General features: G+C 34.2%; 1 protein-coding gene across 3 annotated transcripts in view; it reads right to left on the bottom strand.

Annotated features, from left to right (window-relative positions):
- SLC22A23 (solute carrier family 22 member 23) overlaps positions 1–14,601 on the bottom strand; it is a 263,993-nt gene that overhangs the window by 205,992 nt on the left and 43,400 nt on the right. For all 3 annotated transcript variants that reach the window (XM_074208810.1, XM_074208811.1, XM_074208809.1), the window contains exon 2: positions 1,764–1,867. In XM_074208810.1, the coding sequence (XP_074064911.1) occupies positions 1,764–1,867 (104 nt within the window). The remainder of the gene's footprint in view (positions 1–1,763; positions 1,868–14,601) is intronic.

Below are 14,601 nucleotides of genomic sequence, written 5' to 3'. Positions count from 1 at the left end.
CCTGAAAAGGGGTTCATATACTTCATGTGATGCCAAAGGAGTCCATAATACAAAAAAAAAAGATTAAAAACTCCTTCAGATATTTGATATTTTTTGTGTCTCTTCTAATACAGATGATTAGGTAAAGCAGAGTAGGGTTTAGTAAGTACAGGTACAGAGAAGATTCTGAAGTCTTTTTGTTAAAAGGTATTAGAAATGTGTTAAAAGTGTTATGCCATTATTTTCTATATGAATAAAAAATTCTATATTAATCCAAAGTTTGTTTAAGAAAAAAACAAAACAAAATTCAACCATGTGTTTTTTACTTGGCTAACCTAGTCATTTCAAAAGTCATCACAAAAAAAAGCGTCATGTAATGAAAAGACCTTAAAAAACAGGACAAAGTCCAAATTTGTCAGTCCCAGTAATCATGACTTTCCAACTGTCTAAGCTGTAATGGATCTATCCACCTCACCTAACCAAACGAACAAATTTGCTCTCCTATTTGTTATTTAGTCATGTCAGTTTTTTCCAACTCTTTCTGATCCTGTTTGGGATTTTCTTGGCAAAGATACTGAAGTGGTTTGCCATTTCTTTCTCCAAATAATTTTACAGATGAGGAAACAGACAAACAAGGTTAAGTGACTTGTCCAAGGTCCCACAGTCAGTGTCTGAGGTCAGATTTGAATTAAGGAAGATCATACTAGAGGCTCAGCTCTGTACTGTACCCCCAGCTGTCCCTACTCCCTCTATTCTAGTCGGGTTCTTCTCTTCACTGATCCTAGAATAGTGTAATATTCTAGTGGATAATATGCAGGCAGATTAGGGTTTGAATAGCACCTTAAATATTTGCTACCTATGCAACCACTTAATCTTTCTGACTCCAATTGCACTCCATTTCACTCATCATCTATAAAATGAGGATAAGATGATTGTGAGGATTGAATCATTTTGCAAATCTAAAAGGACCATATTAATGTTGGTTATTAGTATTAACTTATGCTCATTCACATATCCAGATCTTTGCTTGACAATAACCTTCTCCTCTTCCTATACAAATGTAATCCATCTTTCAAAGGACCCAAGTCTGACAATGGCTTTCCTGGATTTCTCAGTCCCACAACAAGTGCTTCCTTTTAAGTTTTATAACCATCATGATTCCTCTGAGCATTTATCAATCCACTGTCTCTGACTGTAACTAGTTACCTTGGGTTTCCCCCATCTAGACAGAAGCTGGAAGGTAGGGGACAAAAGAAAAGTATTGTGAATTGTTGTCAATATGCTGACAATGGAAGCTAGGGTGTACAAGAGTATGGGAGAAGAAGGAGTTATATTGAAGTTGATAAAATCAAAATCATGAGGTCCCAAGTTTCACTTCAAAACACTCTACAAATTTTAGTTCAATGGTTCTTAAAGTGTGGTTTGGGGAATCCTAGAGGTCCACAAGACCTATAGAATAGGGGAGTCTATTCGGTCAAAATTATTTTCACAAAAATACTATAAGTTTTAATTTTGATTAATTGATATTTAATTCTGAATAGTAAATAGATATAGCCTACAATAACCTAATAAACTCTTGGGGGGGTCAATAATTTTTAAGAGTATAAATGTTTCCCTAGACCAAAAAGTTTGGGAACTGCCACTTTAATTAATACTTTTTGTGCTAAATCACCCATATAATTGACTTAATTTTTTGCTTTAAGAGTCAAAAATACTGTACAGAAGACATTTAGCAACAAGGAAAGAGCATTGACAAGTTTTCTCTAGATAGTCTTGGTACTTACAAGTCAGCAATACATCCAGTTATTAAATAGCCAAAGATTAGGCCAACCAATAAAGAAAACTTCGCAATATGGACCTTCCAGGCAGAATCACACACAAGATCCCACTAGAAAAGAGAAAATAAAATAGAACTGTGAAATAAATAGCCATGAATGGTATTTGCATGTAATCCAAAGAGTATGACAATAGTTAGGTTTTATTTTCATTTAGCTTCAACTTTTTTTTGACATTATCCTTTAGGATCCTCTTAAATGTTCGAAAACAAGCAGGAGATAAATGTTAATATATGTACACAAAAGGAAAATGACCTTTAAGCCATAATATAGGGCAAATGACTAAAACATTTAGATGAATTTAGCATTCAATTTATATACCCCATGCTACATGTGCTATTAAGACATTTATACTACAAGAAAGGGAAATATTCACATAGATTTCATTTAAAATATTTTAGACCAATGTCATTTAGTAAGTTGGAAAAAACCTCTATGAAGCAAATTTTGCTAAATCTCACCTAAACAAACAGCATGTGTTGCAGTAAACAGGGAAAAAAGGTTATGAGAAAATAATGTAAGTAAATCACCATCATATGCTTTTTTCCTGTCCTCAAAAGAAGTTTGAATTTTACAATGTCTTATGAATAAAAGGATTATAATTTCATAGAATTTATTTTTTCATAGAATCTAGTTTTTTGATAGTTTGAATTTATAATCCCCTTAATTTCCAAATGTATTACTCTTTTTCCCATACTACAACCCAGTAGGCCAACCTTGCATCCAAAACGGAGGGAAAAAACCAGTTCAGCAAATTAACCTGTATATCAACCAAAAAAGATATCTTTAGTATTTTAATCATATTCTTAGCATAGAATATAAAAGTTTCTTGAGACTTGAGATCATTTCATTTTTTTCTTTGAACTGTTATCTCTTTGACATCACAGGAGATAGGGTAACAAAATCTTTGTAATCTAGAAAATTCATGTAAAATTTATGACCCTCCTTACAAAAGAATAAGTCTGAATTATTATGGTATTAAAAAAAGATAAAGTATGCTGTTATTATACAATACTATATACAATATAGTCTGAGTATCTAAAATTGTTCTACATCATCCATTGGTCTTCCCATGTCATTTGTGGCTCCTGCAAAACTCACCCAAAATTCTCATTTTATTTCTTATGCTGACCATGATACATTGAAACTGCAATGGAGTAAGTTGAGATGGGAAAAGGATAACTGCATTCTTAGTGGCTAGTACATGATAGGTACTTAATAAATACTTGTTCAATGACTGATAATTGCAAATTGTTTTCTAGAATTTTGTATAACCAAGACAGGAGGGATTTCTTATTCGGGATGACTTAATCATCAAAATTACAGCATGTCCATTTTTGCTTTTCATTTTTCCATTTATATTATAATTGTCATTGTGCATATTGTTTTTCCTGTTTTTCCTAAGTCGCTTTCCATCATTTTACTGAAGTCTTCCCTTGCTTCCCTGAATCCTCACTATTTAACCTTTCTCATTTGTCCAACCATTCCCCAATCCATGGACAGTTATTTTGTTTCCAGATTTTTGCTACCATAAAGTTTGATCATGAATATTCTGTCTTGTACTTCCTTGACACATATGACTAGTAGGAGAATCTCTGCGACATTTATTTAATCACATTCATAGCTTAGAATATAACTACTATAGAGCAAGAACTGTTTTAAATATTTTCACTTTACAGCTCTACCAAAAATGTTAATTTGCCTATTTGCTGTATTTCCAACATTTATTATTGCCATATTCTGTCTTCTTTGCCAATTCACAAGTGTGAGGTGAAACTTTTATTGTTTAGATTCTCATTGGTTACTTAGAACAATTTTTTAAAAGTCGTGTAAATAGTTTACAATCTTTTTGAGAATTATTTGTTCATATTCTTTCACAACTTAATGGGGAGTAACTCTGTCTTGTAAATGATTTTCTTTAAATCTTAGAAATCAATTACCTAGTTAGCTAACACATTGATAGAAAGAACTTTTATTAAGGATTTATTATGTGCCAGGCACTTGGGCTATGAGTTGGGAATACAAAGGCAAGCAAAAAAGATAATCTTGCCTTTCAAGGAATTTCCATTCCAGGGGAAAGAGATTTGAATATAGTTCCTGTCTCTGGGCAAAAAGATGTGGCACTGGATAGAATACCAAGCCTGGAGTTATAAAGACTCATCCTTCTGAGTTCACAGATGGCCTCAAGACATTTATTACCTGCATAACCCTGGACAAGTCACTTAATCTGTTTACCTCAGTTTCCTCATCTATAAAATGAACTGGAGAAGGAAATGGCAAACACCTCCAGTATCTTTACCAAGAAAACCCCAAATGGGGTCATGAAGAGTCAGACATGATTAAAATGACTGACAGTAACAAGTGTGTTAAAATTTCTCTTTTAATATTTGTCCTTACTATTTACTACTTAGAAAACTGATAAGCTTAAGTCTAAGTCCTTGTTATAATAACCACAAATTATAAAATTAGTTGGTTTCAAATTGCTGATTTTTTTTATATATACCATTGAAAATGAGAACCAAGAATCAATCATTTAAAGAAAGGAACAGACTATTTTATTATCTCTATCTATATCTCTTCTTCCTTATCTCTACCTTTTACCATGCTTCCCCATTTTTAGTCAAGAACATAGCTATTTGTGATCTAACAAATCCTAGCTGTGTCTTTGTCTCTGGTTCTTTATCATCTTAACTTTTGGGGTTTCAATGAGTGAGTTGGGCTAGAACTTGAAGGTCTCTTCCAACTCTAAATCATTTGATGCTATGATTTGACTGAAGTTCAGTTGTATCTGACTCTTTGTGATCCTATTTAGGGTTTTCTTTGATGATACTGGAGTGATTTGATATTTTTTTTCTGGTTTATTTCACAGATGAGAAAAACTGAGGCAAACAGGGTTAAGTGACTTGCCTAGGATCATGCAGTTAGTAAGGGTATGAGACCATATTTGAACTGGATGGGTCTTCCTAACTCCAGGCTTGATGTTCTACCCATTGTGTTATGGAGCTGCCTGAAAGGAGTAGGAAGATGATTGGATTTCAGGTTAAGGACTGGGCTAAAAACTCTGTGACTTATTAAGTCTGTGTGAATTTGGCCAAGCCCTATCACCTTTCTGGATCTTAGTTTGGGAGGGGCTGAATGAGGCATTAATCAGTCAATAAGCATTTCTCTAGCATCTAGTTTCTACCAAATATTATGCTGCAAGTCTAGAAATTTTAAAAAAAGACAAAAGACAATCCCTTTAAGGAGTTTACAGTCTGATAGGGGAGAAATGTAAATAAGTATTTGAAAAACAAGCTACACACAGCTTATATATAGAGGATAAATAGGAAATTATTAGCAGAAGGAAGGTACTGAAATTAAGAGGGGTTGGAGAAGGTGCTGGTAAAAAGTGATATTTTAGTTGGGACTAAGGAAGCCAGGGAGGTCAGTCACTGGAATGGACAGAGATAATTCCAGAAATAGAAGAAAGTCAGAGAGAATCCCCAGAGCTGAGAGATGGAGTATTTTATTTGTGGAACTGCCAGTCAGTCCGTAGACCAGTGTCACTTGCCATAGCAAGGAAGGAAGTGTAAGAAGACTGGAAGGGCAGGAGTAGATGAGGTTATGAAGGGCTTTGAATGCCGGAATATTTAGTATTTGATCCTTGAGGTAATAGGAGAGTAGGGAAGTGACATGGCCAGACCTGTGTTTTAGGAAATTCACTTATCTGAATTGAGGATGGGCTGGAGTGGGCAGAGACCCACCAAGAAGCATGAGGTGCTAAGGACCTGCAGTAGAGTGATGACAGTGACAAAGGAGAGCAGGAAATGTATAAATCAGAGATAAGTTGTAAAGGTGAAGTTGACAGTCCTTGGCAATCATTTAGATGTGGTGGGGTGAAGGATAGTGAGGATGCAGGATGACTCCTAAGTTGTAAGCCTGGGGAACAGGGAAGATGGGGTAGTACAGTAACAGGGAAGTTTAAAGAAAAAGATAATGAATGATTCCAAGGTTTCTTTCACTGGCAAATTTATGATTCTGTGTTCCAGAATTCAATAATTATTAATCTGGTGACCTTGAACTTAAAAAATTGACTATTTCACATTATTAATTTCTTTTGTAATCCTATATGTTATTTTATGCACTTTTAGAATTTTTATGCATTTGAAAATATCATTCTGAAAAGGCTTCACCAGACTGCCAAGCAGGTACCCACACCAAAAAACAGTTAAGAAGCCTTGGACTAAAAGAGCCTGGTCTCCTATTGCTTTAAATTCTATGATTCTACTAAGGTTTGTTGGAATTAAACTGGTCAATTAAGGTTCTCCTTAGATCCTTCCTTCAGTGAATAAGAAGGTCAAGGCATCAAGAAATTATGTGCAATATCACATAACTGTGTGGTGAGCGATGCAGGGAGTTGCTGTGGTGCAAGAGCATAGTGTCAAAGAATACTAAGGTTTTAGCAGTCAAATCCTGTGAACTGCATACACATCTTCAACATGGGGAAAATAATATACCACAAACTACGAGCTATCTAGATGTTTTCAGTTAGTACTAGGAGATATGAAATAATTGCTTTGTGTCACATGCAGTCAGGTCTTCCTTACCTTCCCTGAAGTGCAGAATGAAGTTAAAAGGAATTTATCTTTTACAATATTTTTTTAGCTTGGCTTTAACCATAGTCCCAATGCTTTCTATTTGGCAAGGGTGTTTAATTACTTTAAAAGAGGCTTTCTTCTCATCTGACCTGGCAGAGGTATCACCATGCTAGTTAAGTAACAGCCATTATTCCCTTACAACTAGCATATTTATTTATTTATCAGTTACATTATACTTAGGGACTTTCCCATGTAGACAATTTAAAACTTCTATGTATGAATTTACAAACCACTTTAAGATGACCTTTTTTAAGAAGTCTCTGATCTGCCTCTCCTCTCCACCTTCCTTTTCCTCCTCAGATTTCCTTAGAGCATTTTATAGATTTCTTCTCTAATACTCTATGATCTATATCATTCTTATTCTTGTACTTGGTACAGACCCCAGAATAGATTGCATACTCAAAGAAGGTAGATATTGTGCTGTTTCTAATTTATATATTCCATGGATGTTCAGCAGATGCCTAATACATTTTTCTAACTGAATCCCAAATATTTCCCTCTTCTAAAAAAAAAGGAAGTGCATAGAGTTTACCCAAAAGAAAACTTAAAGGACATCTTTCAAATGACAGAATATATGCTTTTCATTCATTCATAGATCAGCTGTCCCTAATAACTTGAGAATGGTGTCATACAAGTTAGCAGGATTATAACCAAATGAGATCATTCAGAAGACTTTTGCATCTCTTATTTAAGTTCAGTAGATGGTGAGAATACTGGCACAGGAGGGATCAAAACTTTGAGAAAATTAGATCTTTGAGAAATTCAAAAATAGCCTGCTACTGTACCAGCTTAATCTTTGAACTAAAACTTCTAAAGTACAGTATTTATTTTTGAAAAATGGAATGTGTAATTTCATTCACAGAGGAAGCTCCAGATGAAGAATTTTCCTTATCAAAACAGATGGCCCCATTTTCATAACTTATATTTTTTAAAAAAAAAGTTGCTAGAACAGAGTATTTAGATTAGGGCAAATTTAACTGTTTCTCCAGAAACCAAATTTTCAAAACATCTAGACTAGAAAATAGACCAATTCTTCTAGTAGACATAACTGTTAAAGTTATTTTGTTCAATATTCTATTCCACTTTGCACTCAAATAGTCCCTTTTCCAGTTTCCCCAGCTTGAATCTGATGCCTGAGGCAATAAAGTAATACAAAGGGCACTTTCTGCTACTAAGTCCCCAAGAAAAGCAAAGATTCTTAACAAGTCAAATTTTTATTTGCTGAGAATGCTACATTCCTTTCTGTTCTTCTGTCCCCCCTCATACTTTAGAGACCTTATGATACTCTCTTGTGACAAGAGTACCTGGATCTATCCCTCTCCAAATTCCCCATCCCAAAATTATTCCTCTTTTCTGCTGACTCCTTCCCAAATTAAAATTCCTACTTCTATTAACTATACAAATATGATAAAAACTTATTAATAACCTACTTTATATATAGAGGACAGTGTTAGGAGACCTATGTATACACAACAAAGTTTAAAAATACAAGGGTTCTCAAGGAGTTCCCTGAGCTTAAGGACAGTCTAAGAGAGCAATCAGATTTAACTGATTAAAGTAATTCATACTACATTTGATCTTCCAAGAGCATTTATGCTTTTTAAATGTCATTTTATTACAATACCCAAGATTATTTCCTTTTCAAATTTTAAAGCAATAATAAACAAACAAATGTAAAATGTGATACTTAAGTTAACAAAAACAACTTTCTTTGCAAAAATATTGAAATTTTAAGTTTTCTGGCTTAAAACTGCACTGAGACTTTTGAGACACCCTGTATTATTAAACAAAAAAGAAGCAAAGGACTTTCTTCCTCCCTTTTTTAAAGATTTTATTTATTTTGAGCTTTACAATTTTTCCTCTAATCTTGATTCCCTCCCCCACCCCGCACAGAAGGCAGTCTGTTAGTCTTTACATTGTTTCCATGGTATACATTAATCTAATTTGAACGTGATGAGAGAGAAAAATCATATCCTTAAGGAAGAAAAATAAAGTATAAGATATAGATAGCAAAATTACATAATAAGATAATGTTTTTAAAGAAAACGTGATAGTAATGACTTTTAGAGTTTGAAGACCTATTTGGGTCCAAGTCTCAGTTAAACATTTAGGTCAGTTTCCTCATCTGAATGATTTTAAAACACATATACACACATACACTCACACATATGTCTAATGGTAACTATCTCTAGAGTGGGGGAAAAGGAAAAAAAGGAAAAAAGATATTTACATGATAACTATTATAGGAAAAGCATTAGATTGGCAGTTTCAAGCACAATAATTTTTACTATGCTATATTACAGAAATTCTTGTTTTGTACTATAAATTAAAAATAAAATAAAAATATAAATATTAAGTAATGATTTACTTCTGGAGTCTTGATTGACTCAGAGGACTCATGGTTCAGATTGTGCATGATACTTCCTCACTGTTTGAATACAGAGGAATTGGAAGGTTTCTCATATGCTTAGTGAGATATTGGATCTCGATAGGAACTTTACTCAGCTGAATAAAGTCAAAGGGATCTTAATGTTAAGTTGTTAAATATATTTCTGTTATGGCTAATTATATCTATTGTTAATGGATGTATATCTTTTTGCAAAGTTAAAGGGTATTCTGCTGAAGACCCACTATACTAACAACAAGCCATTTATAAATACATTTTGAGTCTAGTCATTCAGCCAATTTTGAATCCATTGATTTGTGTTAGTGTATAATCTGCACATTTCCATTTTTATTAGAATAGTATGAAATGTTTTAGGTAAAGCTCTTCAAAACTATAGGTACAGACAAATTTTAGTTCAGTAATTTGGTCAATAAAATAAGTCAGGTTAGTCTGGCACAACCTATTGAAGTTCTTCTCCTGGTTCTTTGCAAAATGTTTTCTTTTCTATCTGCCCTGATCTTTTACAGATCTCTGACAGTTGCTCATCAACCATATGTCCCATATAAGGACCTAGGTGACAATTTCAATAAGCACAGCCATAAGTATTCTCTTAAAATCTTTTGATCCTTAATTGTTTTTTCAAAATTTCTAGTATAAAAGTTTGCCTTTCTTGTCAAAGAAAACAAAAACAAGAGAAAAAATAAATAGCTCTGCCTTTTGGAGTTAATAGGATCATGCCATGTTTATATTCCTCTTTTTCCACTTTGCCCTGCATCAGATATATATATATATATATGAATATATATGATCCTGCTTGGATTGTTTCCATGTTCTATTGAGAAAAATCACATTTTTCTTTCTCATTGAAATTTATTCCCTTTATGTCTTCAGAATTTTCTTGAACATCTTCCATTGTTTTTCACTCTTGAATTATAGCCCATGAAACCCTACCCATGCTTCCTCTAATGCTTTAGAAATCTGCATCCCCCAAATCTAAATTGCTTGTTTGACTGGGCATACTTGTAGCACTATTTCCTCCCTGTTAGAAAAAAGAAAATCAAATCATGAATAGAACTTCTCCTTCTTGATTTTTTACTTTTTTCAGGATGAAATTAGTATAAACACAAGAAATTATTAGCAGATCAGCCTTTGAAAGTGAGAAAGCCACAGTAATTTTTTATATTTCTGTTTCAGGCTTGTGGCATGCTTTCCAGACTTCATCTCTTTTTTCTTTCCATGTAGGTGATTTGAAGAATATTCCTACTGTAATGACATGTTTTTCTCACTCCCTTGACCTTTACCTCACTTCCCTATCTCCACTTTGCTGTTCTTGTTCCTGGATTTCCTCCTGAGAATACATCTTTTTGGGGTGGCTAGGTGGTGCAGTGGATAGAGCACTGGCCCTGTCAGGAGTACCTGAGTTCAAATCCAGTCTCAGACACTTAATAATGACCTAGCTGTGTGGCCTTGGGCAAGCCACTTAACCCCATTTGCCTTGAAAAAACCTTAAAAAAAAATACATCCCTTTTATGTACAAAGCTAACCATGAAATTTCTACCTATATTTTTTTACCTATATTTTATTTTGACTAAATGAACATCCATACATGTATTTCAGCACTGAGTTTAATCCTTCCAGGTGTAAGTGAGAGCTATGATTTGCCTCTTTTTAATCAGATCCAATTCCTCTCATTTATTTGTTCCCTAAGCTTAAGGTTTTTGTGATGCTGATGTTTCCTACTATCCCCTTTCTTGGGGTTTAACTCTCAACAATTTTTACCAAATAATGAATTATTATACCAAAATCTTAAGTCTTTATATTTGTCAAATACAAGGTTTCCATGGGATTTTTTTGTTGCTGTAAATTGAATGTTTACTCTGTTGCAATGATCTACTATTATATTTCTTAGCCAATAGCAGACAGTTTGATAATTACTACTTTATAATATAGTTTAAGAACTGGTACTGCTAAATCTCCCTTCTTAACTTTTTAGAAATTAATTCTTTTGATATTGTTGACATTTCGGTCTTTGAAAAAACTCATTGTGATTAAAATACTTTTAAACCCAAAAATCATCCTGGCTTTCACTGATTAGCCAATGAGAGATCCCAGTCCAAGCCTCACTTGCTCATAGCTTGGATCAGAGTGATTTAGTGAAGGCAAACTATTTTTTTTTTTGCTTCAACTCTTATTTTTAATTATTAAAAGGGTGTTGCCTCAGACAAGCAGATTTAGAAAGACCTTAGCTTAAAAAGCCAAAAGTCTCCCACAACATCAGAGCCATTATCAACCATCCAGACCTATGTCTTGCCACTGATGACTGCAGGACAGAGTGAGGTATAGCTTACCCCATTCAAATCCAATTCACATGGAAGTCAAGACAACATCTTCCTAATGTTACTGGTCCTTTTTGAGAATAAAGGACTAACAACAACACTATCTCTTCATCTATAGAACTGGAATAATTATGATTTCATTACTTAACTCACAAGAAAAGGTGTTAACCCTTGATTTAGGCCATCTGAAAATGAACCTTGAGAGAATGAAATTTTGCTTTCAGTTGGCAAAAAAAAAAATCTAAAGATTCCCAAATGTCTACATATTCTTTTTAATTTCTGGGAGTAATTATCCTGGAACAGGGATGTCAAAATCAAAAAGAAAGGAGATCTCTATGGATTGTGTATTGACTTAGAAAAGCACAAATTAACATTATCTTTGTAGTATTTTTATTTATGTTGCTCACCTTTTCCAATTACATTTTAATCTGGTTAGGTTGGTGGGCATAGGGTTAGACACTGAAATCTTAAAATATCTTAGCAAACCTGGTTTTAACGCAGCAGATAAATCCTTAGAATTTCAAAACACAAAGGAAAGGAACTGCATTGCTATGGCTTAAGCATAATAGGATTACTAAAGTTCCATTCTTAAATCAGTAGTGACTCATAGAGGCAATCAGAGATCACCTCAATCTATTGCACTAGAGCTTGAGGGCAGGGTGGAATATCCCAATCTTTAAATTTGTGGGTGGACCACCTCTTCAGGTGGTCTAGATTAATACAAAAATGGTTTCTTATTGTAGGGCAGATACTGCATATTTAATATTGAATATTAAATGGTTAATATAGTCAAAGTACTGTGCCAAGCAATGGGGGGAATTAAAACATGATTAAGTTCCTTTATATGTTTTCTATATTTGTTTAAGGATTCCTATGAGTCCTTCACATTTCATATATTTTCTGAGAGGTGTGTGTTGAATGAAACTGAATTGAAGAGTATACCTCTTTGTAGAGCTTCCAGTACGCAGTTCAGCAACTAAAGTACTAGCCAATACACTTTTGTTTTCCATGAAAAATATATGGTATACCAGCTGTAAGATATATATTAAGTAGCCTATTATGGTATTAGTACAGGAACCCAATGATCATTTATGGAAAACTCTTCTGATGTGTTAGAACAACAGTTGTGGAATAGTTGTGGGATACCATGCTGGTGTTTAAATCACTGATCACTCATGCTGCTTCATAATCTAATGTGTTCATGCCTTATCTCCGCTGTGGTTAGCTTGCAAGCATCTTGAGTTTAGGGACCTGATAGTATACACCTTTGCATCACTCACAGAACCAGGTGCATCATCTTGCACAAAATATGTGTTCATTGCTTGACTATCAGTGTCAAGTACAGCCTGAATTAAATTAATCTAGGTTAATCTAGGAAAGGTAAAATTTTAAAAAGAAACTAATAATTAATATCATAATCCCACTGCACCTGTGCCTCAAACTGACATATTCTTGGCTCCTGGAACCTACACCCCCTAACTTCAGGCTGCTGGAGGGTAAAAGGATACCAGCTGCTTGCTGCCTCCATGGCTATGAATCATCCTCTCTGCTTTTAAACACTTGCATGCCTTCATCTGGATTCCTCATTGTTGAGTTTATTTGAGGTTAAGTGATGCATAAGGAGCATATTATGCTTACATTAGATGGCCCAGGAGCAAAACTGATTTTTAATAACAAGCACACAAAGGAATGGATGATTCAGGGAATTACCTACAGCTCAAACCACCTGAACAAGAGATCAGGCCTAGGACAACAGTGTCCTGTTTTGTAGGCTATCTAGCACCATGTCTGTAGTCACCCACACAAAGCTACACCAGTTATTTACATCAGATATGAACACAGAAAATTAGAACATCTGGGAAAACCAACAGCTCCCTATAATATAGGAAGAGGATGAAAAGCCTCAACTGGTATTCATCTTGCTTGTGAAGCAACCAGCCTAGAGAACAGGGACTATAGAAACTTTGGATTGATTAATTCAATTCCCAGTTACCTAAATAGTTATGATGGTTAGACACTTGAGATGGTGTGTCTGTGTGTGTGTGTGTGTGTGTGTGTGTGCACTTTACCAAATTCATGAAGACATAGTTTATCTTTCAAAAAAAAAATCTTGGTATCTCTGAATCTGTTCTTGAAATCCATCAAGTGGCCTGGGTATTATTTCTTTTTTAACTTCTTTTATAAGTATGGAATTTTATTGGACAAAGTTAAATAACACTCTCTGTACCCTGTTGACTAAGTAGCCTCTGAATCACTGCAAAACTTGTAGATAGATATTTTAACACTTTGAAGTATAATACACATTCTTGAATTACATTCTTGAATGCTTTCAGCATTCCTAGAGATAATATTAAATTAGATCATCTACTGTCATGGTGGATCCATCAAGGCCAGTGGACTGAGACCATGGCCAGAGTTATGGATACCACAATTTTTGGAAGGACATTAATAAACTTGAGAACATGCAGTAGAGAATTTAAAGATCTTGCCATATACCAAAAGATGCCATTTGAATTGCAAAAAATTATTAATTTGTTTAAAAAACAAAAATGAAAGCTGCAAAAATTAGAAGGAAAATCTAGCTGGGCAAAAAGAAAGCAATTCAAATATATAACGAGCCCTTCTCTAAGAGATAAGTGATCAAAGGATATAAGTAAAAAGAAGAAATCCAAGATTGATGAGAAGGAAATAAATAGAGAGAAGGCCAAAAGTCCAGGACTCACAGTCAAACCTTTGAAAATCAAATATCAAACTTTTATTTATCGAAAATTTAATTGCTTGAAACTTCAGGAAGACTTTGGAGCTTATCTTAAGGAGCTGTTCTATGATTATCTTTGGAGAATTTGAAAGGAAATCTACTTAGAAGTGGCTTATAGGGTCATATTGATCCATGCACCAAATGTTAAATCTAGAAGATAGCTAAGAAATTATGTAGTCCATTGGGGGGACAAAGGGGTTAAGTGACTTTCCCAAGGACATACAAGAGTCTGAATTTGGATTTGAACTCAGGTTCTCCTGACACGAGGGCCAGTGCTCTAGCCATTGTACCACCTAGCTGCTCTATAGTCCATTTTACAGATGGGCATGGCTTTCTCTAAAGCAAAACTGTTAAAACCAATAATCCATCAAGATTTTTTGAGATTTGTCTTGGTTCATAGTTGAAAGTAGAAATTCAGCTTAGAAAGAACAATAACAACAAAAGAATGAAACTGAAGACTAGATATTTTTAATGACCAAGTATATGGCCTGAGGAACAAATTTCACCTCTTTCCCATTATTTCAGAGACTTTGGATGTGGAATAATGGTGTATACTCTCAGGCAATGTTGATGTATTGATTGCCTTGCTTTGTTTCTTTTTAAATCCTTTACATGGTATGATTTAGGGGAGAAATACATTTGGAAATGAAAATAATATAAATTTCAACAC

The sequence above is a fragment of the Macrotis lagotis genome, chromosome X, assembly GCF_037893015.1.
Source record: "Macrotis lagotis isolate mMagLag1 chromosome X, bilby.v1.9.chrom.fasta, whole genome shotgun sequence".
NCBI lineage: Eukaryota > Metazoa > Chordata > Mammalia > Peramelemorphia > Peramelidae > Macrotis > Macrotis lagotis.
The sequence above is the reverse complement of the archived record's forward strand: the minus strand, read 5'-3'. Positions and strand labels throughout refer to the sequence as shown.